The sequence below is a fragment of the Thamnophis elegans genome, chromosome 2 (genome assembly GCF_009769535.1).
Source record: "Thamnophis elegans isolate rThaEle1 chromosome 2, rThaEle1.pri, whole genome shotgun sequence".
Classification (NCBI taxonomy): domain Eukaryota; kingdom Metazoa; phylum Chordata; class Lepidosauria; order Squamata; family Colubridae; genus Thamnophis; species Thamnophis elegans.
Genome location: NC_045542.1, coordinates 143,127,692 through 143,155,318, shown reverse-complemented (window position 1 = coordinate 143,155,318; position 27,627 = coordinate 143,127,692). Strand labels below are relative to the sequence as shown.

General features: G+C 40.6%; 2 protein-coding genes across 2 annotated transcripts in view; one reads left to right on the top strand and one right to left on the bottom strand.

Annotated features, from left to right (window-relative positions):
• Window positions 1-27,627, bottom strand: part of LOC116502680 (zinc finger protein 420-like) — a 474,998-nt gene that overhangs the window by 257,415 nt on the left and 189,956 nt on the right. The gene's annotated exons all lie outside the window — the stretch shown is intronic.
• Window positions 1,438-25,780, top strand: SLC25A20 (solute carrier family 25 member 20). Its single transcript, XM_032208601.1, has 9 exons — window positions 1,438-1,665; window positions 3,941-4,033; window positions 7,589-7,716; window positions 12,930-13,020; window positions 13,404-13,521; window positions 15,422-15,494; window positions 16,844-16,953; window positions 22,495-22,619; window positions 24,458-25,780. The coding sequence occupies exons 1-9, from the start codon at window positions 1,549-1,551 to the stop codon at window positions 24,518-24,520; spliced, it is 918 nt and encodes a 305-aa protein (XP_032064492.1). The 5' UTR covers window positions 1,438-1,548; the 3' UTR covers window positions 24,521-25,780.

Here is a 27,627-nt window from a genome sequence, read left to right as displayed (position 1 = left end):
GAAAGAATGCTCTACTAATCTCTTTCGCCTCTTGCCAACAGGATTTATTGTTGTTCTTACTACCCAATGTTTGTTCCTTTTAAGTAAAGGGACTGTTAAAGGAACAGAAGATTAGCTTACTTTCAAATTGCTAATAGAATTAAGGAACTGACCAGCTCAAGGATGTTAACCAACAACAATTCATTCATTTACTTCAGAATTCTTTGCTCTTCTTATGCTGATTGGAGCAGTTAATGTCAACCTCCAGGAAACAAATCCTGGTTCAGGATTCTGGAAAGTGTAAACCAACTGATCTGGAGTTGGCAAAGCTCTGCAAGGGGGCAGGGGAATTCCAAAAAATCAAGATGGTTACTGCAACTGGGTGGTCAAAGATCAAAAGTCTGGGTTTCTTTTAATGTGTTGCATAAATGGTGCAGATCAAAAGGAGGCAGAGCTTCACTTGGGTAGCCACTATCTTGACTTTGAATCTTCTCATGGGCACTGCAGTTGCCTTTAACTGAATGGCAGTGCCTCCCCCCCCCCCTTCTAATGGAGAACCTTCCCAAGTCTATGGAAAACTGTTGGTAATTAAAAATTTGACATTTTGGATTAAAAGTATGAGTCAAGCGTGTAGCTTTCCAAAGATTGTTCTGCTGGTACAAAAAAGGGTAACTATGGAATACTGAAACATATATTCTGGTAATTATTTAAAGGTTTAGTATTATTAAGAATTCAGATTCATATGTGGAGAGAGCCGTACACAGAATTATTTCAAAAAAATATATGTAGAGCTATCCTCCCATTATTTATTGACAATAGAGACAAATTTTAATTAAGGAAACAAAAACAAAATTTAGAGAAAACCTTCATGCAGAGGAGATAACTCCTCTAATATTTCTGGCCAAAGTGGCCACAACATGATGGGGGGCAGACACATATCCACGTATTTATCTGCAATGGTTTCTAAGGATCAATAATGGCAGAGAAAAAACACTATTGGTGTTTAATTGGCACACTAATGGCTTAAACCCGAAGGAGTGAATGGACATATTTACTGAATGTTTTATTTCAACTTTAATCCATATTTTGAATGAAACCAATACTTATTTGTACTCATATCCTTTGTTCATATCCATGTTTATACTTATACCTGTTATCTTGTATACGTTTGACAAACTAACTAACTAAATAAAATAAAGCCGCTTATCAGCTTTATCCAATATAAGCCCCTATCTCATTGTGTGATTTTTGTATGCAAAGGGAGTAAGGCTCAGACAAAGATTTGGCACTAACTTCTGAAGAAAGATGCATATATTTAATAGGGAGCAATAGAAACTGAAAAAACACAAGCGGCTTATTATGGAACAGCTTGCTAATATAATAACTCTTTCCAGGGTAGGTAGAGATCGCGGGTGGCGGAAGCAGGAACAATAGCAGCCTCTCTAGGCATCTCGGAGGTCCTCCTTTTTCCGCTTGGTTGGGGAAGGGAAAGCAGGGTAAAGGTTGCATCGAGAGGCGAAGCCAAAAGCTGGGAGAGTTGCGTTGAGCGATCTCGCTTCCGAAGCAGCCATGGCAGAACAACCTAAGTCCCGTCAGGCACCTATCAGCCCCGTAAAAAACTTCTTCGCTGGTGGCTTCGGAGGTGTCTGCTTGGTCTTTGTGGGACACCCACTGGATACTATCAAGGTGAGAGGGGGAGGAGGGACTACAACCCCCGATAGACACTGCGCGAGTGGGGAGGAGAGGGAATACTTTAAAACGAAGGTCAACGAACTACCATTCCCAGAATGCATTTTGTCAAAGGAGCCTCAGAATTATTTTTCTTATGGAAAAAGAATTAGCACACTCTCCTCCTGCACAGGGACAGACTTGACACCACTTTAAACACGTGAAAGAGCAGAGTTTTTTTTTAAGTGTTTATTTACATGCCAGATTTATAATCCACCTTTCTTACAAGATTTCAAGATATATGTATACAGTGGTATTTCGTTCTCCCAATTTTTTTTCTAAAGCAACAACTTATGTGTTTGGTGGAAGGATGTAGGTTTGGGTGATGGGCCTAAGGCACTCTTAATTTCGGTAGCTGAGGATATTTTTTCCCAATCTAAGTTTAAGCTTTATTTAGTACACTGGCTTTGGACCCTTGGATCATTACTCTTCTTTGTAATCCTGTGTACATGTAACAAACTAACGTATGGAACAGTGAGTTGTAGTTTGTTGAACGAACGTAATTGCTTGGATTGGACCAATACGATGAATCAGAACCAAACTACTCTGGCCATGATCACAAACACACTGAGCTAAAGGCAAAGATTCTCCTTGCACATATGTGCTAGTCGTTCCCGACTCTAGGGGGTCAGTGCTCATCTCTGTTTCAAAGCCAAAGAACCAGCGCTATCCAAAAATGTCTTTGTGGTCCTGTGGCCGGCATGACTAAACGCCAAAGGCGCACGGAACACTGTTATCTTCCCATCAAAGGTGGTCCCTATTTTTTCTACTTGCATTTTTACGTGCTTTTGAACTGCTAGGTTGGCAGAAGCTGGGACAAATGACGGGAGCTCACTCTGTTATGTGGCGCTAGGGATTCAAACCGCTGAACTGCCAACCTTCTGATTGACAAGCTCAGCGCCTTAGCCATTGAGCCACCACGTCCCTTTGACACTGACACCGAGCTACAGAATAGTTATTTCAGTCTCATGATTGGCATTCAATTGCTGGCATAATGCACACAACAGAGTCTTTAGGTTACGGGTATGAAACTTGCAGGCTGGATGCGTCACGCCCACCCCGCTTCCCCCGGTTTAGCAAAGGGGAAAAAGTTGTGATACATCACATGATGACAAGGTTACACTGCGAGTTTGACACCCCTGCTCTAGGTCAGAAACAATTTCTGGGTACAATGGATTACAGGGCATAATTGGAGATATTGCAGTTCACTTTTAAAGCATCAGACAGCTGTGGGTCCTGCTATCTAAGGGACCACCTTTGTCTTTAGAGGCTTGCTGAACTGATAAGATCTCCAGGAGACACCCCTTTGCCTTCTGGCATGTAAGACATTGTCTCCTGTTGATTATTAATTTTTTAATGTTGTAATCTTCTGAGAGAGAGCCAGTTTGGTGTGCTGGATTAAAGCATCAACTAGAAACCAGGAGACTTGTGAGTTCTATTCTCACCTTGGGCATGAAGCCAGCTGAGTAGCCTTGGGCCTCTCCTTCCCCCTCAGCCCTAGGAAGCAGGCAATGGCAAACCACTTCTAAAACCTTGCCAAGAGAACTGCAGGGACTTGTTGAGGCAGGCTCTGAGAATCAAACAGGATTAAACCCCGGGAAGGGGGGGCGGAATCATCCTTGAGCATTTGCCAGAATAGAAAAGTGGGACATGAACTAAATAAATAGGTGAAAGGTTTTTTTTTTTTTAAAAAGCAGAGATAAAAGCAGAGAAATCTGGCCTAGTCTGCCTCCTGCACCATGGCAGTGGTGGTGGGTGGTAAGGGGTGGTGGGTGGTAAGTGGGGCTCCAGAGGCTTTCCTTGAGCCCCCGGAAGGGCAAAACAGCCTCTCCAGGCTATGGAGACCAGAAATGGGCCCCTTTCCGGCCTTCCTGAACTTCCGGTAGGCCCGTTTTTGCCCTCCTGAGCCTCCATGTGCTCCCTATATTTACCTGCATCCAAAATGGGCTGCATGGGACTCCGAGGAGGGAAGGGGTGGGCAGGGCCAGCCAGGGTGTTTGGGCGTTCTCCGAACTGCACAGAATCTTAGTTAGAGGTTCTCCCGAACCCCTGTGAACCCCCAGAGCCCACCCCTGGACTGTTTGTCTCATTATAAGACTGTTTTCTGAGTCCTTTGGAAAAGAAGGGGAATGGGGCGATTAAATCAGATGTGTCTGGATATTTCACCTAATGAATGGATTAAGTAACGCAAGCACATCTTTTGTCTTCCTTCCATGTTCCTTATATTTTGTAGGTCAGGCTACAGACTCAGCCGAAGCCTTTGCCAGGAGAGGCTCCTCTTTATGCTGGGACCTTGGACTGTTTCAGGAAGACTTTTGTGAAAGAGGTATTTTTGCCAGCTGACTTGCAGTGCCTGCCAGAGTCTTATGTATATTATAGGAATGGATTTGTGTGGTAATGATACTTGAGACTAGTAGATATCAGCTTGGTCTTTTTCAATGAGAAAAACTAATGGTGAGACGGAAGGAGTCTGTCCAATTTTTAGGCACAAGTTTTGAAAAGTTGAGAGTTCTTTGTTCTTAATCAATCATGATTTATTCTTATGTGCCCAAGCCAGAGTTTGCCTTGGGTTCTTGATCTTTTAAACCACCACAATCATGACTGTCAATGGTTTACAAAAACATCTGTCATATAATAAAATAGTAATAATAAAAATGGTAGTAAAAATTTAAACATGGCTAGTCCTTGACTTATGACCATAATTGAGCTCAGAATTTCTGTTGCTAAGGGAAACATTTGAATGAGCTTTGCCTCATTTTATGACTTTTCTTGCCATAGTTGATAAGTGAATCACTGTAGTTGTTAAGTTAGTAGCATGGTTGTTAAATGAACCTGGTTTCCCCATTGCCATTGCTTGTCAGAAGGTTGCAAAATTTGATCAGACAACCTTGGGACATACTGGTCATAAATATGAATCAGTTGTCAAGCGTCTGAATTTAGATCACATGTCCATGAAATGCTACAGTGATAATAAGTGTGAAAAACAAAAGTCACTTATAACTTTGAATGGTCACTAAATGAACAGTTGTAAGTCGAGGGCTACCTGTATTTCAATTGGAACATTCCTAACATGCAATCTTCACAGCTGAAACAATCTTCCCAAAGAGTTCTGTTTCTCCAGATCCTGAAAGGACTGGAGTGAACTGTAAGGTAAAGGTAAAGATTCCCCTCGCACATATGTGCTAGTTCCCAACTCTAGGGGGTGGTGCTCATCTCCATTTCAAAGCTGAAGAGCCAGCAATGTCTGAAGACATCTTCATGGTCATGTGGCCGGCATAACTAAACGCCAAAGGCGCACGGAACACTGTTATCTTCCCACCAAAGGTGGTCCCTATTTTTATACTTGCATTTTTACATGCTTTCGAACTGCCAGGTTGGCAGAATCTGGGAGAAGTAACGTGAGCTCACTCTGTTACGTAGCACTAGGAATTCGAACCGCCGAACTGCCGACCTTTCTGATTGACAAGCTCAGCGTCTTAACTACCACGTCCCTGGATTGAGCTGTACTAATGAGCAATTACAGAGTCTGGAGGGCTGTGACAGAAAAGCGCCTCCTTCTCACCGTAGTCCTTCTAATTACGGGAGAAGAGTAACAATTTTTATTTTATTTAGAAAATTTATATTGCCTCCAACTTGCACATGGTGACTCAAAGCGACTTACGAGACATAAAAACACAATATAAAAGAAATAGCAATAGCAATAGCAATAGCAATAGCAGTTAGACTTATATACCGCTTCATAGGGCTTTCAGCCCTCTCTAAGCGGTTTACAGAGTCAGCATATTGCCCCCAACAACAATCTGAGTCCTCATTTCACCCACCTCGGAAGGATGGAAGGCTGAGTCAACCTTGAGCCGGTGAGATTAGAACCGCCGAACTGCAGATAGCAGTCAGCTGAAATGGCCTGCAGTACTGCACCCTAACCACTGCGCCACCTCGGCTCTATTATAAAAATAATAAATTAATAACCTCCCACCTCCTCACCCTGACGACAACATACATCCATACCAGCCAGGGGTGGGTTGCTCCCAGCATTACTGCTGGTTTGGTGTGCGTGTGCACATAAAAAAGGTCTGTGCATGTGCAAAACATTTTTTAAAAATTAAATTTGTGCAATTACAATTGTTCTGCGCATGTGCAAAACCAAAAATCAAGATGGCGGCTTCATAGGAGAACCAGTTTGGGGGCGTGGCAGGCCTGGGTTGCTGCTGGTTCCTGTGACCCAGGCCGCCAAACCACTACCGGTTTGACCGAACCAGTCCAAACCAGCAGAAACCCATCTCTGATACCAGCCATTTAATGGGTTCCATCCCACCCTGGGTTCCCCAGGTTCCCTGGCAGAATCATGTCTTCAGAGCCTACTGAAAGAGTGTCAGAGTGGGCTCCAGTCTAATTTCTGGAGGGATGATTTTCCAGAGAGAGGGAGCCACCACGGAGAAGGCCCTCCTCCTGAGTCCCACCAAATTGTACCTCCTTCGGGGGACGGGACCAGCAACATTCCTTGCCTGCCCGCTTTAGTGGGTCAGGTAGATGTGAGCGGCAAGAGATGGTCCCTCAGATAACCTGGTCCCAAGCCATGAAGGGCTTTAAAGGTTGTTTGTATCAGATGGGTGGGTTTGGGTCAGTGGTGGGTTGCAGGCAGTACGCCCCGATATAGGCATACCGAAGCCTGCCTGTAGCACCGGATACCATTCCAATACGGTGCTCTGGAGGGCCCACCTGCCTGCCCGAGCTCTTTACCGTGTTTTAAAGCTTTCGGTGCTTCCGAGCATGCACATGGCACGTACAGCCCCTGCGCGACGTTCCGCCAAGCAGCTGGAGCATCGTGAAGGCTTGCGGAAGCGTTGTTTGCAGCTACAACGCATGCACACGTGTGCATCCGTGTGGGCGACACCGAGCCTGTTCCAACCGTAGCGGTTGGAACAGGATCCGGAACCCACCACTGGTTCGGGTTGAAGAAGGGTTTCTTGCAGATACCTGGCATCAAGCTATATAAAGATTTATAAGTTAAAAACAGAACTTTAAACTGCATCCATCTTGGCAAGTAAGCCAAGTTCTGCAGCCTAGGAGTAATATGGTTATGGACTCTAATGCCAGTGGAGGCTGCTGTGTTGTCTTAGTTGAACTGGATCACCCAAAATAGCCTCCTCTGTAAAAAATATCTATATGATTGAAGAATTGAGATCCTTTTGAACTGGGCAGAAACTTCCAAGTAATTTTTTTTTTTTAATCCTTAAAAATGTGTTTTTATTTTCCATTTTTCATTTTCATACAGTCACATATATACTGTGCATAACCGGGGCCATACAACATTAAACAATAAACACAGCAATTCCTCTTGTCAACAATACCCCCCAAAATAGAAACCCACTATACCTCTTCAACCCTCCATACACCTCTTTCTTTCGCTCCCCTTCAACTTTCGTTCTTCCCTCCATCATTCCCCTGTACCCTACTTCCCCTCCCCCTCTACCACTCCTCTCTCCCAGTCCACTCCCTCCCTTCCTTCTCACCCTCCCTCCAATCCTCTCTCCCGCCCTCTCTACCCCTCTTTCTTCTATCCCGCTACTCCTCCCTTTGGTGTATTTGTACTATATGTCAATATATTCAGCTTGTCCTATTTTTACAGTGAAATTAAAGAGAAACAGTATACATGTGAAATCGCATTACATTGAAATCTAACACATACTATATATCCCCCCTCCCCCCCTCCCCCCTAATACCCCAACTTCCAAGTAATTCTTGATGTTGTGTAGGTTGGTTGCTCGGCTGCTATTTACAGTATATGATTCATAGAGTAATTCTGTTTTATTGTTTGCGCTTGAGATGAGCAACCATCTACCTTTAATAAATAAATAATCCACCTACCTATTTTTTACAGGGCGTCCGTGGCTTGTATAAGGGGATGGCGGCTCCCATTGTTGGAGTAACTCCCATGTTTGCCGTGTGCTTCTTTGGATTTGGCTTGGGCAAAAAGCTGCAACAGAAGACCCCAGATGACGTCTTGACGTGAGTAATGAAATTGTTCAGACTATTTCAGGGATGCTCTCTTGAAGTTCTCCAATCTGTTCTTATTTTTCAAATATTACTCATTCCGTCATTGCAGCCAAAGTGAAGTTTTATTTTTCTTGGTTATAAATAGAGGGTGTTTTTTTTAATTACAAAAAATTAAATCTGGCAAATTTTAAAGTTCCTAAAAACGTGGGACTGATTACACGAGCTATAAACAGACATTCTGTGGGCTGTTTTTGTGTAGTTCTTTTCTCAGGCAAAACAGATGTCTGTTTAGGAGGTTTTTTACTTCAGTATGGTGTGTGGCATCCTAAAAAGCTCGTAACACTTTCTCTTAATTGTGATTCAGAACATAGGTAGATTTCATATAACAATGGTAATTGGAGTCGGAATTTATGTCCCTAAGCAACATGGTCATAAATGTGACGTCACATAACCATGCTGATTAGTAATGGAAATTCTGGCACTTTCAGTTGCTGTCATTAAGCAAATCATGGTGGGTCATTAAGTAAGGCTATCATGTGGTTACATTTATTCCTTCTGCGAGTTTCTTCATTAAATTTGCTTCTAGGAAGTACAAGGAATGTTGCAAATGGGGAATGCTGTGACCCAGTGGTGGGTTCTGGATCAGCATCGCCCACATGGACGCATGCGGCGCACATGTGCAAGATGCACGCATGCATCGTACCTGCCTGCGACGCCTCCGCAATCCTCCGCAACGCTTCAGCTGCTTGGCGGAGCTTTGCGCAGGTGCCGTATACACCATGCGCGGAAGTGCCAAAGGCTTAAAGGACAGGTTAGGAGCTCGGGCGGGCGAGCGGGCCCTCCGGAGCACCGTACCGGAATGGTACCCGGTGCTCCGGGCAGGCTCCGGTACGCCTGTACTGGAGCATACCGTCTGCAACCCACCACTGCTGTGACCATTGTAATGTATTATGATATATAATGTATTACACCACTCATTCAGCACGGATGGGCCAACTTACTACGGGATAATTTGCAGCGGGACAACTCTCCTCAAGACAATTCAACAAATACAAAAGTTAAATTAATTGCAATTGAACCGTAACCAATAATAATAATAAAGTCAATCCAGACATACAAGAGTTATAATAATTTTGATGAAAATGCGATCACTAATAATAAAAAAAATTGAATCTAACTAATGCAGCATTGAATTGTCCCGTGGCCAGTTGGCCGCAGCGAGGTGGCCGTAATGAGGTAGCCATAGAGAGTTGTGCTAGATCCCGTTCAGCACCATTGTTGGTTTGGCCAGTTGCTAAAGGAATGTTCATTAAGTGAGGACCACCTATATATAAATCTCATCTATATGCCATGATAACTATTCTGCAAGGCCCACTTTTGTGGTGTACATCACTCATCCTCGTAACATTACCCATCTTCCCAGCACATTTTCAATAGCCTCTTAACAACATCCAGGTCATAAGGAATTACCAGATTTTACAAAAATCCATTCTGCTTTGTCTTATACTTCCTTGCATACTTCCTTGAATATGAAGATTTTTTTAAAAGAGGTACTTCTGCACAAACATGTAGTTTTTAGGCAATTAAAAAAGTCTGATAATAGCAGTAGCTTTAGACATCTACTGCTTCATAGGGCTTTACAGCCCTCTCTAAGCAGTTTACAGAATCAGCATATTGCCCCCAACAATCTGGCTCCTAAAATGAGTAGGACTTGATTCTGAATGAATATGATTGTAGAAGCCACACTGTTCTCTGTGAGATGGCATTTTTGTGTAGCTGAAGTTTGATTAAGAAAGTTTGTAAATGTTTATAAAAACAAAGAGATACAACAATTTTGTTTGTCCTTCTCTCCCATCTAGATTTAAGAACTGTAGTTCAGGAGTAGCAAGATTTTGTCCATAGGAATCAGGGTGTTCCCAGATACTTCCCTTGCTATCCACCAGGTTTCACTGCCCTCACTTAATTTTCCCCCATAATTTATTTTTTCTTTTCTTTTCTTTAGTTTGTCAAACATGTAAAAGATAACGAGTATAAGTATAACCATAAAAATGAATACAGTAAATGGGTACGAATAAATGGGGACAGTAGGACAGGGACAGTAGGTACACTGGTGTGCTTATGCATGCCCCTTACAGACCTCTTAGGAATGGGATGAGGTCAACAATAGACAGTCTTAGGTTAAAATTATGTGGGTTTGGAAATGCAACAACAGAGTCAGGTAGTGAATTTCAGGCATTGACCATTCTGTTATTGAAGTTGTATTTTTTGCACTCGAGTTTGGAGCAGTTTACCTTGAGTTTGTATCTATTGTTTGCTCATGTATTATGGTGGTTGAAGCTGAAGTAGTCATTGACAGGTAGGATGTTGCATTGTATTGTATTGGGATGCTTTGACTTATTGCAAACATCAACTTCTACCATCTTATTTATTTGCAGCAATATCTTTCATTACTGTAAAATTCCTAAAGGTACCATAGCAGCAGTCTGGAGGGCTAGCTCATCCTCCAATTAACACAATACCCCATATTTCTTAATAATTTACTTCATGGTAGTCATGTGGATGCACTGCCCATGTTATCTGCAAATTCCAAAGGTGCCTTCACCTCAGTTAGATTGCCTACAGAAGCTTTAGAAAATAAAGCACATTCATATTTGTATTAGCTTCTGGAACAATATTTGCAGTATGCAGCATATGGTGTTTCAGTTTGCATGCTCATGTATTCATCAGCATATTCAAGAAACATGCAAAACCTTGAGATTACAAGATTATTACTTAGAAGTTTTCAGATTCTGTTACATGTATTAGAGTCAGATTCACTGCCTAAATCCCACAGATTAGGATTTACAACACTAACGTGTTTTTTTTTTCATTTATATTTGACATACGGTAAGTCCTGATTGTGACCATATTTCTGTTGTTTAAAAATAATCTGAATCTTGTTGGAGATCTCTATAGGTTCTATCTGTCTTGCTACTGAATCATGTTCTGTGTGGGAAACTCAAAGGAAAGCACAGTGATTTGGTTCAGATTTAAAGAAAAAAAGCAAAGTGACTTTTATCAAGTAGCTTTAAATAATTTTTATAAATAGCTTCGTTTGACTCTCCAGGGTATCCATAATCAGTCAGTACTTAACTACTCTGGCAATAAATACATTCTTAATCCTAGCTACCTGTCAGATAAGATTTTCACAGCTGCCCTTCCAACTTCACTCCTCAAATCCCTCCACTGCAGTTCTCACATCATTCAAGAATAGAAATCATGGTGAGGGTCCTTGTGTTGCCAAACTTAAGATCAATTCTCCATCCAATCGTCAATCTATTAAAGTTGATATACAGGTAGTTCCTGTACTTAGGGTCAGTTGCTTAGCAACTATTTGAAGTTACGACAGACCTCCCTTATAACTCAGATTCGAAGTTTTGATGTCCCCCCCCCCCATTGCAGTGACATGGCTGTACCTTTGGTGCTTTGCAACTGGCCCACATTTCTGAATGTCTGCAGCATCCTGCGGCCACATGACTGCATTTTACAATGGTTTTGTCGAAAACAAGCCTTTTCTTCTAGTTTTCAGCAGTACCTGACTCATAGCAAACCATTGGTTGGCTTAATGACATCAGCATTCACATAATGAGTGCCACAAAAAAGATAATAAAATTGGGTCAGTCACATAGATGACCCAATTTATGATTGTCACAAGTTATGACTGCGATGGGCTTATGGTTGCAATTTGAGGACTATTTTTAATGCCATATCTCATTTGCTTCTTTCTCTCCAACCACAATATATCTATATCTTTCTCCCTTTCTAGTCTACTAGCAGTAAACTATAGATAGATAGATAGATAGATAGATAGATAGATAGATAGATAGATAGATAGATAGATAGATAAGTTAAAGGTAAAGTTTCCCCTCGCACATATGTGCTAGTCGTTCCTGACTCTAGGGGGCGGAGCTCATCTCTATTTCAAAGCTAAAGAGCCAGAGCTGACCAAAGACGTCTCCATGGTCATGTGGCCGGCATGACTAAATGCTGACTAACTTGCATTTTTACGTGCTTTCGAACTGCTAGGTTGGCAGAAGCTGGGACAAGTAACGGGAGTTCACTCCATTACGTGGCGCTAGGGATTCGAACTGCTGAACTGCCAACGTTTCTGATTGAGCGTCTTAGCCACTGAGATAGATAAACAGGCAGGCAGTCAGGCAGCAATAGCAATAGCAACACAGACTCATATACTTCTTCATAGTGCTTTACAGCCCTCTCTAAGTGGTTTACAAAGTCAGTATATTCCCCCAACAATCTGTGTCCTCATTTTACCGACTTCAGAGGAATGGAAAGCTGAGTCAATCTTCAGGCAGTCAGAATCAAACTGCTTGCAATGGGCAGAGTCAGCCTGCAATATTGCATTCTAATTACAGTGTCACCATGGCTTCTAGATAGGCAGGCAATGTTAGGGTTTGATGCTGGATTGAATCATATTACCAAGCCACTAGTTCTAAAATAAACAATACTTGACAGTTCATAGATTACATACATGATAGTTTGTAAGTCATTGTGGCTTGAGTCACACAACATATGAATGCATATATATTCGGCAGTATGAATTAATGTAGTACATGAACCATTCTATTTTCTTCTTTCTTTCCTCAGTTTTATAAACGATAGTGCAGTGTATAAACAATAATATCATTCTCTTTAATTAAAGATCCATCACTAATGGATGAACCTTTCCAGTCTTTACTTTTATTTAGAAAATATAGTTTTTAAAAAAATCATTATTTTTATACCAAACATTGGATTTATTTTGCGAATGATTCTGCCTTGTTGGCTGCATTTGCCTGGATATGTGATATTGATACTTGAGGCAAAAATCTTGAGCCATAATATTTACTTGACCCATGACTGTTTTGGCTGAATTTGACCAGCTGGAGGAAATTAGAATTCTGAATACCTCTCCTTGGCTCTTTCTAAGGCATCTGTTGGGATATATATGGGAAAAAATTAATGGCATAATTAAATGTTGTTGAGAACATTGGTTTTCATGGCACATAATTGGAACTTTCGACTCTTAAGATTGGACTACCTTTACATTCATTTATTATGTAATTGTTGGTTGGGTTTTTTATTTCTAGAAAAGGAACTTTTTGGAAGGATAAATTATTCTTAAACTGTACGTGTAATGCATTTCTTATATTTAATCTATACCCCACATTGTATTGTCCACTATATAGATATCCTCAGCTGTTTGCAGCAGGAATGTTATCAGGGGTGTTTACCACTGCAATTATGGCACCAGGAGAAAGGATCAAGTGCCTACTACAGGTAAGAGGTGAAATTTTCCATGCTCCATCCCACAACTGAGCAACATCTTGCTATCCACATTATTTAGCTTTCTTTAGGATGAGCATATTCATAATTGTAATTTGGGGCTTCTTGAATGGGTAGAGCTACTAGAAGCCTGCTCTGGCTGCTTAAACAGCTTTTTGGGAGAAATGGCAGCTACGGGGTTTGTTTTTTATTTTCATTTTTTACCATTTTGGTGTATAATCAACAAACTCTGGATTGTATCTCATCTCATGGGGATTTCTTAGGAAAAGTTGAGATGCACAGACTCATTTCAAAAGTGGCTTAGATTTAGGAAGAGTGAGTTATTTAAGGAATGGTAGGTTATAATTGATGTGGCCATTTTTTTTTAACCCAATTAGATCCAAGCAGCCGCCGGTGAAAAAAAATACGCGGGCCCCTTGGACTGTGCCAAACAAATATATCGTGAAGCTGGCATTCGAGGCGTGTACAAAGGAACAGCGCTCACACTCATGAGAGGTAGTTGTGGAGAATTGTTCTTAAAATAATTAAACTATAAAAGCCTCCCCCCCAATTTTTTTTTAAACCCTGTTTACGTAGCACACTTGATAATTATAGAGTGGCGGTTAGCCTATCATACAAGTCTAATCCCTGCAGAGTTAGCTGGCTGAATTAAATCAGATTTTGAGTCGAAGATCTAAATTCATTTACCCAGTGAACTCTGCAGGAATTTGATTTAGCCCCAAATACAGTGGTGGGATTCAAATTTTTTTTACTACTGGTTCTGTGGGTGTGGCTTTGTGGGCGTGGCAAGGATACTGCAAAATCCCATTCCCTCACCACTCTCAAAATTTCCGCTACCGGTTCTCTAGAACTTGTCAGAACTGGCTGAATTGAAATACACCCAATCTCATTTTTTAAAAAAAAATTAAAATTATAAACACTTATACACCTTGACAAAAACATACACAACACTTAGAAATAACATCGGAACTACATGTTCTTTCTTACAGCAGATATCCATTGGTGCATCTATACAAACACAATTTCCCTCTCAATACATTCTAATTTAACACTTATAATCCTATTATTTCTTATTCTTTTGCTCATCTATTATTAGTCTATGTTTGGTTATTTGTATCAGACAGTCTTTGCTGTTCTTCTAGCCAATCCCATGTTTCTATAAGATCCCTTTTCTCCTGCTATTCTGACAAACTATAGACACATGGGGAGAAGGGTAAAAAATGAACAAAAATGGGAGGTAGGAAAATAGGGCCCTTCAGACCTGTCCATGGGGAGGTTGCTTGTGACCATGCCACCACATTTGTACAGGTAGTCCTCGATTTATAACCATCCATTTAGTGACTGTTTGAAGTTGCAGTGGCGCTGAAAAAGTGACACATGACCAGTTTTCATACTTATAACCATGGTCACATGATCAAAATTTGGGTGCTTGGCAACTGGCATGTATTTATGACAGTTGTACTGTCCTGGGATCATGTGATCACAATTTGTAACCTTCCCAGCTGGCTTCTGACAAGCAAAGTCAATGGAGCAAGCCAGATTCGCTTAATGACTGCATGATTTACTTACCAACTGCAGTCATTTGCTGAACAACTGAAAAAAAAGATTGTGAAATGGGGCAATACTGACTTGACAACTGCCTTGCTTAGCAACTTAAATTTTAGGCTCAGTTGTCATAAGTAAGGACTACCTGTATTTTCTTTCTTTAAAAAATTGCTCCCCTCAAAGAAACTGAGGCCTCCTTTTCACTAGCTACAAGGATGAAGATGATAATCGGTACATTAAAGAGTCCAATGTGGCTAACCTTTATGTCCAGTCAGCTAACTGTGAGAGGGAATGACAGAAATATTTCTGTTGTGTGAACAATGCTGCTGTATATTATCACAATGTTTATTTACAGTATTAAAAAAAAAGATTGTTGAATTCACACACGATGACTCCTGGTGGCTTACAACATTAAAAATATGTAGTATAAAATTCCTAACCCTTTCCCAGCCACATGATCGGCTCCGTATCAGTTTGGGTTTTCTAGGTCTGTTTGACAGAACCATACCTTCAGAGCCTTCTGGAAAAGTATCAGGTTGGGAGTCAAATGTATCTCTCGGGGAGGGGGCTGATATTGTGTAGAGAGGGAGCCACCAAAGAGAAGGCCCTTTTTCTCCATTTCGCTCCATCTTTCTCTAATTGGGTAGATGTAACTGGGAAGAGACAATCCTTCAAATCTTGTTTTCTCTGTCAATCAACTCAAGGTCTAAAGCAGCAAGTGGAGTGCATTGTTTATGCCATTATTATAATTCTACGTATAGAAAGCTGGCAGTTTTTATCCTTTTTGTCCTTGCCAATGTGGGCAGTTGTGTCTCTCATTTTTCTAAGTTGGCTTTGTTTATTGGACCAGATGTTCCAGCCAGTGGAATGTACTTCATGACTTATGAATGGCTGAAAAATATTTTGACACCTCAGGGGCAGAGGTAAGGAGAATGCTGGATTTCTCACAAAAACAACTAAGGAATTCTTTTTATTCTGAAATAAGAGCTTCATAATAATAGTTTGATGAGATAAATGATTATTTCTTTGAGTTGCTAGACACTGAAATGGGCGGCATATAAATTTAAGACATAAATAGTGAATAATATAATTTGACATTTATAAAATATGTTTTAGGGATCAAGTCAGTGCATCTTATAAGGAAAGCTAATGGAATCATCAGCATAATCTACCATGAACCATAATGTAGCATATATGGCAAAACTGCTGGATTTCTATATTGCAATAAGCCATGGGTTTGATTAAATATAATTTGTTGACTAAACCACTGTTAGCTATATTTCAGTACTTTTGTGCCAAACATTAGGCTTTAACTTGGAGATTATATGAAACTACATGCAGTTAGAAACTTTTATTCTAACAACAAATTGCAAAGGGACATTTTCTTCTTTTAGCACAGTACAGTTTGAAAGATATCAACGTGCTTCTTGTTGAATCTATAACCATTTGATTTAGACTGGCTAGTTCTGGCTATATAAGTCAGTTGTACTATAAATTAAGCTTGATGTGCCAGTAGTTGTAGCAATAACTTTTTTCTACAGAGATCTTCCGCTTGGGCAAATACAGGTATTCCTCTACTTAGGACAAAATTTCTCTTACTAAGCCAGACAGTTGTTAAGTGAGCTTTGCCCCATTTTACCATGTTTCTTGTCACAGTTGTTAAGTGAATCCCTGCATTTGTTAAATTAGTAATACGGCTGTTAAGTGAACCTAGCTTTCCCATTGGTTTTGCTTATCAGAAGGTCGCAAAAGGGGTTCAGATGACCCCAGGACATTGCAACCGTCATAAATACATGCCAGTTGCCAAGCATCTGAATTTTGATCATGTGACCATTGGGATACTGTAAAGATCATAAGTGTGAAAAATGGTCATGTCGCTTTTTTGAGTGCCGTGGATACTTCGAACGGTCACTAAATGAACTGTTGTTGCAATTTGTGGACTACCTGTACAGCCCATTTTGAAGTAAAACTGCTGATTTCCCCTGAAGGAAGTCCTTACTGTATAACTTTCGCCCCCCACCCTGTGAGTCTGAATGAGATGCACCCAATCTTTCTCTTCTATTTCATGGGTGTCAAACTCGCAGCGTCACCTTGTCCTCACGTGACATTTTGTGACTTTTTCCCCATCCGCAGAGCTGGCGTGGGCGTGACCTGCGCATGACATGTCTGTCCCATTGGGCCGCCAGTTTGACACCCCTATTCTATTTCTTTTTAGTAGCCATTTTGATGAATTCATGCTTGCCTTTTTCTGCCCGTCTCCTGCTTTCCATAGTGTCAGTGACCTCAGTGTACCCAGAATCCTCTTTGCTGGAGGCATGGCAGGGATCTTCAACTGGGCTGTAGGAATCCCTCCTGATGTGCTGAAGTCACGATTCCAGACAGGTGAGTTCACTGATGCTCTCCTAAAGTTTATAGAAGGCAGATTTAAAAGTACCGTAGGATTTGTGGAGAAAGGTTTTCAGTGGGTTTGTATACAAGTAGTCCTCCTTTAGCAATCGCCTTGTTTAGCAACCATTCTCAGTTATCAGCATAAGAGCCATGGTGGCACAGTGGTTAAGAGTGCAGCACTGCAGACTACTTCTGCTGACTGCTGGCTGCTTGCAATTTGGCAGTTCGAATCTCACCAGGCTCAAGGTTAACTCAGCTGTCCATCCTTCCGAGGTGGGTAAAATGAGGATCCAGATTGTTGGGAGAAATAGGCTGACTTTGTAAACCGCTTAGAGAGGGGCTGTAACGCATTGTAAAGCAATGTAGAAGTCTAAGTGCTATTGCTATTGCTACCACAGTGATGATGAATCCTTGCATTTATGACCTTTGCACCTCTGCAATGTAAAGGGAAGCTGAAGTAAGACAGCACAGTACAATCGCGGTTTCACTTAGCAACTGCTCTGCTTAATGACCTCCAAGTCCCAACTGTTGTTGTTAAATAAGGACTAGTTGTCAAAGGTGTTCAGAGCAGATCTTACTCCAAATATGTAATCCTTTTCTATTAAATCAGGCGAAAATAATTGAACTAGAACAATGTTCAAGCATCTTCTTTGCCTGCTATTTTATATATATATTGAAGTGTTGCTGGTGCTCTGTGAGCTTGCTTGTTTTCTTGCAAATGTCTGCAAGAAAACAAGCAAGCTCAGAGAGCACCAAGCTCCTTTATATTTAGAGTTATATAGAGGACTAATATCAACAATTCTCCTCCTTAGTCTCTCCATTTTCTGAACTGCGTTGTCATCCGATTATATTCCCATGAGAATGCACAGTTGAAGATTAGATCTTTTAGCATACATTTGCTCATACTATTTCCTGAAACTCTTCTGAAAATCATTCCTGGGCAACAGTCCATGACAGTCTCTGGTTTAATCTGGTGAGGTATTTGCATTTTCTTAGGTGTGCTGGCTAAATCTAATAGTGCAGAACACATTCTCATTGTTCTATTCCATTCCCGCCTCTCTTCTAATTGCTAGCTTTAATGTGTATAATTCTGGTCACCATGGAAATTGGAGTAGAAGGAGAGTACAGTACAGTCCTTGTTAGCGATCGTCTCAGTATCCGTTTGCTGTTACAATAGTGATTAAAATATATTTATGACCAGTCCTTGCATTTTAGGACATTTACAGACCCGTAAAGGAAAGGAAAGCCAAAGTAAAACCGTGAGCACAGTTGTGGTTTCACTTAGCAACCATTTCACTTACCAATTGTGGTCGCTAAAGGAGAACTACCTGCAATCCCATCTTGCATCATACATTAATCCTTTTCCAAAGCAGATATGAATCTGGTTCTTGCAATTGGGTTAAAGATTGAAAAATCACACTTCGCTCAGCTATGGTGAATATAGTTGCCTTCAGGCAAAGAATTTGAAAGTTCTATAAACTAGTATGACACCCCCCCCCCCCCCCAGTCCTAGCATCACATAGCTGAGAGCTAATGGAAACGAAATTGTGCTAAAACTTTTCTGGATTCTTTTGAAGATTAAGTGACATAAATGTGCTTTGCAATTTGGCAGCTCTTTTTGATAAATTTAGAAAGATTTTCTTAATTTACCCTTTCCCTCTGTGTGTGTTTGTGTGTCCTAGCTACAATATAATCAGTTACGGTAGTTTTTTCTCAAACTTGGCAGCTTAAAGATGTGTGGACTAACCAGCCTGCAGGGAATTCTGGAAGTTGAAGTCCATAAATTTTCAAACAGTTGAGGTTGAGAAAAACTGAGTTAAAGTCTTTGTGTTGACTAAACAGACAAGTGACTCGGAATACTATGCGGTATGGGAGAAACAATATGAATGGATAGACAATAGAAATAAGAAATGGAAATGTACATACGGTTAGAACATTTGGAAATAGAATATAATGGATACATACAAATATTGATTCTATATAATACAATATATTTATAAATTGTACAAATAATGCCGCAGATCTGTTAAATATGTCATAGAGACATTTAAAGAAAAATGTTCAATAAAAATAAATATTTAAAATAAATAAAAAACAGGCAAGTGACTAATTACAAGATAATTACAGATATACCTCGACGTACTACTGATTGCTTAGTGACTATATGAAGTTACCTGTGGACCCTTTAAAAGGTACTTATGCCCCAGTTTCATAGTTCGATGGTTGTCTCTCTTGGTCACATGACCACATTTGGGATGCTCGGCAACAGGCCTGCATTTATAGCTGTTTGCAGCATCCCACTGTCATAAGACCACAATTTACAATATTTTTGCCAAAAGCTTTTCTTTTCTTCCAGTTTTTGGCAAAAACTCCTGATAGTGAAGCATGGATTCACTTAACAACTGCTGCCAAAAAGGTCATAAAAACAGGTTGTTCACTTGATGACCCATCATGACTTACCACTGTATTTGACAGGCTCCATTATGGTCATAAGTCAAGGACTACCTGCAGTTGTGTCCAAAGTTCTTCACGCGAGAAATAATGCTTCATAGGATGGACATTAGTGACAACTTTCTTTCCTTTTCTTCTTTCATTCATTTTTACATTTATATTCTTTTGCTAGTTTTGATTATCTTCCTCTTTTACATTTGCAAAATAGGCCGTGTGCGTAATTGGCTGTTAAAATGTTTACCACAAAGGGTGTGTCTTACCTTTTTTTTTTTTTACTGATGAGAAGGGGAAGTTTCATGCTTCACAGCCTGCCTGGAACACAGGTTTCTAATCCCTTCTGCATTAAGAAAAAAATAAATTTCTATCAAATCGATTGGAAAAGAGACATGAGGCAACTTGTCATTTTGCCAGTCTCTTGGCTCCCACAGATTTGCACAGGAAGGAGTTGTTGGTTTTTTCCATCAGCAATTACCGAAATCAAGCAGGCCGTTGAAGAGGAAAGAGTTTTCAAACATTCTCAGTTAACCCTCTCATTTGCTTCCTAGAAATTCAGGCAGTGTTGATAAATCTAAGACTTCTCTAAGGGGTAGGGGCAGGGACTACTGCCTTGCTTTGGTTCTGCAGAAATGTGAAAATCTTCCCTCATGGTAATAGTGTAAGGTTTCCCCGCTCCTTCTCTTGCTATGGCAACATTGGGAGTTGACAAATAGTTTATTTTATTTATATTTGCTTATAAAATTTATTGACTGCTCAATTTACCAAACGGTAACTCTGGGCAGCTTACAGTCATAAAAATGTGTTTATGTTAAGATAATGATGATTTAATGGCTGGTCAGCTGCTGTAAACCAAGATGATGCAATGAGAATGAGTCAGCATGGTTAACACTTTAAGAGGCAGACTATATAAAGAGAGGCCCTGTGAGGGCATTTTCTCTCTCCATGTGTGCTTCTGTGTTGTAATTGAAGATTGATTGCTTGCCTGGTTTTGCCTATACATACATACATACGCCTTGTAGCAGAGGTGTGTTCCTGCCAGTTCTAACCTCTTCTAAGGAAGAGGTTCCACAAATCTACAGTGCCATTTAGAACCTGTCCAGCTCCCTCCCCCCACCCGTTCGCACATCATCAAGATGAAGAGTGAGAGGAGGAATTCTGGGAGTTGAAGTCCACAAGTCTTAAAGCTGTCAAGTTTGAACACCCCTGGGTTTTTTTTTCTAAAGGGAGCAAGCGTCTTGTAACTTTACAGCTTTAAGACTTTTGTGCTTGAAATGCCAGAGTTTCTGAGCCAACATTTTGGTTGCTAAGCAAGAGCATTGTTGAGTTTCACCACATTTTACAAGTTGGCCATGCCCACCCAGTCACATGGCTGGCAAGCCACTCCCACCCAGTCACATGGCGGCAATCCACTCCTACAAAGCAGGCCACACCTACAGAAGAGGTTCTAAAAAAATTTGAAACCCACCACTACCTTGTAGATCACTGTTTGAAAGACAAACCTCTGTATACTGTATTTTGCTCCTGGGTTGTCTCAAAATAGTAGTCACACAGTGCACACTCTGACAGTTTACACATCTACATTAAAACATAAATAAATTATAATCAAAGGAGACCCATGGGGAAGGCAGGGACAGAATGGGGGAGGGGAGGCGGGACCTGTTGTTACTCAATCAACCACCTCCATTGTGCTGTTCCTCCATTGGGGACCCAGGCCAATGGGCAGATCTAGGTCTTTAGGCTTTTATGAAAGGATATGAGGATTGGGGCCTACCTCACGTCGGGCGACAAGAGGTTCCAGAGGGCAGGAGCAACAGCAGAGAAGGCCCTTCTCCTGAACCCTGCCAGTTGGAATAATCAGGTGGATGGAACCCAGAGCAAGCCTCCTATATCGGCATGACTGGGATAGGCCAATCCTAGTGAGGTGAAATGGTCCCTCAGGTAACCTGGACCCATGCTATGAAGGGCTTTAAAGGTGATCACCAACACCTTGAATTGCACTTGGACGCAGACTGGCAACCAGTGCAGCTTGTGGAGCAGTGAGGTTACAGGAGCCATTCTTGCTCCCCCTAAAATTGTCTGCACTGCTGTACTCTGCACCAGGTTTAGCTTCCGAATGCTCTCCAAGGGTGGCCCCATGTCGAGCACATTACAATAGTCCAACTGTGAGATGATTAGGGACTGAAGCACTGAGCACAGAGAATCAATTAACTGTTGTTAATTGAGGAGCATTAGGGCAAGAGATAGAAAGAAAGAGGATTGGGAAAGAAAGAGGGAGTTTGATGAAAGCCTCTTGGGGGATGAGGTTCATGAAATGTGTTGTTGTTGTTAGTTGTGAAGTCCTGTCCAACCCATTGGGACCTCAGGGACAATGTTCCTCCAGGCCTTCTGTCCTCTACTATCCTCTGGAGTCCATTTAAGCTCACACCAACTGCTTCAGTGACTCCATCCAGCCATCTCATTCTCTGTTGTTCTGTTTTTCTTTTGCCCTCAATCATTCCCAGCATTAGGCTCTTCTCCAGTGAGTCCTTCCTTCTCATTAGGTGGCCAAAGTATTTGAGTTTCATCTTTAGGATCTGGCCTTCTAAAGAGCAGTCAGGGTTGAATTCCTCTAGAACTGAGCGGTTTGATCGCCCTGCAGTCCAAGGGACTCGCAGGAGTCTTCTCCAGAACCATAGTTCAAAGGCCTCCATTCTTTGGCGCTCAGCCTTTCTTATGGTCCAATGTTCACAGCCATACATTGCAACTGGGAAAACCATAGCCCTGACTATACACACTTTTTTTTGGCAGGGTGATGTCTCCGCTTTTTAGTATGCTGTCTAGATTGGCCATGACTTTCCTCCCATAAGGAAGCATCTTTTAATTTTTTGGCTGCAGTCCCCATGTGCTGTAATCTTGGAGCCCAGGAAAATAAAATCTGTCACTATGTCCATTTCATCCCCATCTATTTGCCAGGAATTGAGAGGGTCAGATGCCACGATCTTAGTTTTCTTAATGTTGAGTTTCAAGCCAACGTTTGCACTCTCCTTCTTCACCCGCGTCAAGAGTTTCTCTTCACTTTCATTAAATGTACTTTGCGTTTTTCTACAGCTCCTCCAGGGAAGTATCCCAATGGCTTCAGAGACGTCCTGCGAGAGCTTGTTCGAGAGGAAGGAGTGTTGTCTCTGTACAAGGGATTCAACGCTGTGATGATCAGAGCCTTTCCTGCCAATGCAGTAAGTGAATGCTACTTTTGACTTTTGGTTCATTTATTTATTTATTTATTAATAAATGTCAATAAATTTATTGACTGCCCATCTTACCCCAAGGTAACTCTGGGCGGTTTACAATACTGGTAAGTCCTTGACCTACAACAGTTTGTTTAGTTATCATTCAAAGTTGCAACGGCACTAGAAAATAGTGACTTATGACCTTTTTTCACACTTATGACCATTGCAGCATCTGCATGACTTTGCTGAAGAGGAATTCTCTTTAAAACTAAATAAAAGGAGCTTTATCGGGACAAGGAGTCAGCTTCGTGCTTTTGGGAAACCTAGGTTAGAACAGGTTGGAGCTGACCTCATTCCAGAGGTAATCTGTACCAAAAGGCAGGAGCAATGGCAGAGATGGCTCTTCTCCTCTTAAGAATTAAGGCAGAAATTAAGGAGCAAAGCCTCCCTCCAGATCCATTGCAAAACACTTAATTTTTTTATAAAGGTAAGGGTTTCCCCGCACATGCATGCTAGTTGTTTCTTGCGCTAGGGGTGGTGCTCATCTCCATTTCAAAGCCGAAGAGCCATGGCTAAATGCTGAAGGCGCACGGAACGCTGTTACCTTCCAACCAAAGGTGGTCTATTTTCTATTATTTAATATTCCCTATTTTTCTACTTGCATTTTTTACATGCTTTCGAACTGCTAGGTTGGCAGAAACTGGGACAAGTAACAGGAGCTCACTCCGTTATGTGGCACAAGGGATTCAAACCGCTGAACTGCTGGCCTTCTGATCAACGAACTCAGTGTCTTAGCCACTGAGCCAAAAGTATAGTACCTTTAGTTAGACTTCTGTATTGATTTATAGGTTTATTCAGTTCTATTAGTTGAATTTAGAAGCCATTTCAGTCATCCAAGCAACTGTAGCTGTTGTACAGCAACACAGGTAGTCCTTGACTTACAACAGTCCATTTAGTGACCGTTCAAAGTTAGCAACGATACTGAAAAATGTATGACTGTTTTTCACAGTTACAACCTTTCCAGCACCCTCATGTGTTAAAAAACCAGATGCTTGGTAACTGGTTCATATTTATGACAGTTGCTGTGTCCCAGGTTTTTGAGATCCCCTTTTACATCCTTCTGACAAGCAAAGTCCAAGGGGAAGCCAGTTTCAGATAACAACCGGGTTGCTAACTTATCAACTGCAGTGATTCACTTAACAACTGAGGCAAGAAAGGTCGTACAATGGGGCAACATTCACTTAACAAATGTCTTACTTCACAACAGAAATTTTTGGCTCAATTGTGGTCATAAGTCAAGGACTACTTGGACTAAAACAATAAAACAAATAGAAAACAGTAGTAAATCAACCACATGCTTAATACAGGTAGTCCTCATTTAGTGACCACAATTTGGACCCGCAGCCCGGTCATTAAGCAAAGTGGCTGCTGAAAAGACATAAGATCCAGTGGAAACTTCTTGCAGACAAGCTGGCTATTGTTAATTTTTCTACATATAATTCAGCATCACCGTGCATACTATTCCAGATGATTCCCCAGTCTTCCAAAGCAGCTTTTGGAGAAACAGATATTTTGTTTTCCTTCCTTTGTCTCTAGCAGGTCTCCTTTGAGCAATGTTCCACTTGACTGAATGCCTAGCTATTATATATGTTCATACAGTATATTTATTGGAGACATTTCAAAGGTTAATGTTGAAACAGCCCTGTTTTTGTAGGTCTTGTATCTATTAATTATGTAGAGCAATTCATGCTGTGAAACAGCACATTATTAATGAAAACTCTTCTATAGGAATATATATATATAGTAATGCGAACAATGTGAATTTATGCATATATTTTTTTCAGGCATGCTTCCTTGGCTTTGAAGTTGCCATGAAATTTCTTCACTGGATTGCGCCAGGTCTTTGATGACCGAAAAGTATTTTCCTAAAGGAAACCGAGGGCAAGGAAAATAACTGCATTGGAGGAGAAAAATCAGAATTATGAAATAAGCTATAAATTGACTCATTTTTTAATTAATCTTTTTGCCTTACGCTTTCTGGGTGGTGCCCTTTTGCCGTTCGGAATCTTGAGCCAAATCTCCTTCTGTGGAGAAATTCAAGAGGAATTCACAACAACACTCTTGCCTTCTCAATACAAAAGTACCATGCCGTTGATAGAAGACCTTGCCGCTATTAACAGGTATCGATGTTTAATCCCCGTCCCCCTCATTTTCCTGTGCTGAATAAAGGAAAATGATTTTAATTTCCCTTTTTATATTAATTAAAAAAATATGCATTTCTGGTTATAGTACCAAGGACATTCCTAGAACCATTATGGGATGTTTGGAACTGGCCATAATGCACTTAATTCTCAGGACAGAATTTAAGTAATAGATAAAACTGATATTAAAAAACATTTGATTGCACTTGCAGGTATTTGGTGCTATTTACCATGGTTTCTTCTTAGTTCCTGTGGAATGAATGGGAACATCTGAACAGTTTTGTATTTCTGTTCATGCCTTATTCATGCCCTATTAGTCCTTGCTTATACAACACAGTTGTAGTATGTATTGACTGTGTAAGCCTCATTTTATTGCCTTGTGGTCTCTGACCCAAAATCCATGGCATACAATTGCTTCTTTGACGTAATGAATATAAAAAGAAAGCCACTAAGAGAATAATGCAAAAATTAAAGAGCCTTAAAGTCACCAAATATAAATAAGTATTAAATTAGTGAAGACCTGCTATGTGTTTGTATATAATGAAAAACCTCAAATAGCAGAAACTGTGGGGTAAATCCCAATCACTTTGGCTGGAATGGACAGTCAGTTATAAAAAAGCCTTTCTCTAAATTCAGCTTTGGTCCTTTCTGGATAACTAATGATATCTTGAGAGGCAGCTTTACAAGAGGTGGACAATCTTCTTGTACATGGCATGCCAGATATTATGTATTTTGGTATTCCTGGTACCTAGGAATGTACTGCAGTGGTTCCAAAGCAATTTGTGTTCCATCCCAGCAAGCTCTAAAGTTGGAGGAGGATAACTTAACTACAATGCCATTCTGTTTTAATGTGATCCCCTTTCATACCCACTCATATATGGGTTTTTAAGTACATACCATGTACAAACAGTGTTTACAAAATGTTTCACTGGAACATGTTTAGAACTCAATAAAAGTTGTACATTGGTTTTCTTGTTTGTTTTGCATGTTGAAATAGCTATATCAGTACTTGAAACATACTTCTTTTTCATAGCATTCTGGCAATTTGAAGAAAAGAGCCTTTATCAATGGGAAGGGGCTGAGATGTTTGTTAAATTGTATGTGTGAGTGCAGCAACAAAAAAGTTGCACGTTGGAGCGTTCATAAAAATAATAATTCTTTTATCCATTTTAGAAGGATATTCAATGTGTTTCCAACTTAAATGGTCACTTTGGAGAATTACATCAATTTTCAGAAATATCTGTTGAGCTTTATTGAAATATGCAATTGTTTTGCTATGTAAAAACAATCAGATTCTCCAAATATTAAAAGAGAGTCATTGAATGCAATGAAGTTTGGTTCTATATTCAGTGAAGTATGGTTTGGTTAAGTTTGGTTCTACCATACATTATTGTATAATGGGATCATTTAGTGAAGGGAGAAATCTCTTAGTCAAAATCCCATTCTTTTGTAGCCCTTCCTTCAGACAGAAATGAAGGAATTGATGGAACATGAACTCCAATGGATCAGGACCAGGTCATTTAGGGTGGTACATTTTGTGTCAACTAATGCACTTTATGAGAGAAAAGTCTGGAGTTCTGATTCTTTCTACAAGGAGCATTTTGAAAGGAAGGGTACAAGGTTTATAGACGGGCCGCTATAAGTTGTCCCTGAGGATGCCTTTTCAAAGGATCCATTCTTGATTCTCTTGAAAATACAGGCTTAGATGCTGTATTTATTGTTGACTGAGAGACTCCTCTGTTTTGCCTGAGAGAGAATGGTTGTGTTAATATAGTTTGGATTATCTTTCATCTGCAGTTACATTAATTACCAGCATTGCTGTTAACCTCCTTGTTTTTTATGCTCAAGATAATCTGAAATCAGTTTTCTCAAAAACACGCCATCTACTGTGTCAAATAAGGAGAATGAAGTCTGCACTTCTGAATTTATGAAATGCCAATAGCTGGCTTTAAAATGCCATTCCTGTGTATAGTTTTTCAATGGGAGGGAGGGTTCTTTTAAAAAATGAACAAATTACCTCATGATGCCCAATATTCAGCCTAAGTTAGTCATTGTCTCAATTATGTAAGACGAAGTACTGAATTGCCTCTCTCTGCAATATACTGCATCATTCAATGTTCAGATCATCCAGAAAGATGAGTAATTCATTCCCTCCCACTTTAAGAACAGCAAATAGGAACTTCCTGGGGGTAGGCTGAAATCCAGCTCAAGTCTTAGAATATATCTTGAGTATCTTATTTTATTAGTTAGAAACCTGTGTGATACAGGATTTTATTAGTTTGATCTGGATTTATTGACCCTGAACAAAATATTTCTCTCTCTCTCTCTCTCTCTCTCCCTCCCTCCCTCCCTCCCTCCCTCCCTCCCTCCCTCTCTCTGTCCATTGGAAGAGTTTATTGAATGATAAGAATGCTCAAAGTTCGTATTCTATGCAGCTGAACCGAGCTGCCTTTTACATTGGCCACCATGCCTTTGACATAAAGCCATAAAGCACGTATTGCACAAAGCCATTTGTGGAATGTATTTGGTTTTAGACTAACATATTGTGTTAACTCTAACACTTGTGGTTTGTTCAATAACTATGGTTAAATAAAGCTTAGAATGCTGTGTGGACTCAGTCATTTAATCTAACAGGAGCTCCAAAGCAAATAAATTACCTAGCTCTTTTTAGCTTAGCAAGGTTTGGATTCAGCAGAAATCAATTAATCTTGGTGCAACTAAGCTAGTCTGCAATTCTATTCTTCACTCGGTTTAGAGCCTGCAGAGAAGAGCAACAAAGATGATTAGGGGACTGAAGGCTAAAACATATGAAG

Bases quoted from the DNA above. Each gene is read 5' to 3' on its own strand.
- SLC25A20 (XM_032208601.1), top strand. From the start codon at position 1,549: ATGGCAGAACAACCTAAGTCCCGTCAGGCACCTATCAGCCCCGTAAAA. The intron at 16,954-22,494 runs GTGAGTTCACTG...GTTTTTCTACAG, and splicing joins GAAGTCACGATTCCAGACAG to CTCCTCCAGGGAAGTATCCC. The intron at 22,620-24,457 runs GTAAGTGAATGC...TATTTTTTTCAG, and splicing joins GAGCCTTTCCTGCCAATGCA to GCATGCTTCCTTGGCTTTGA.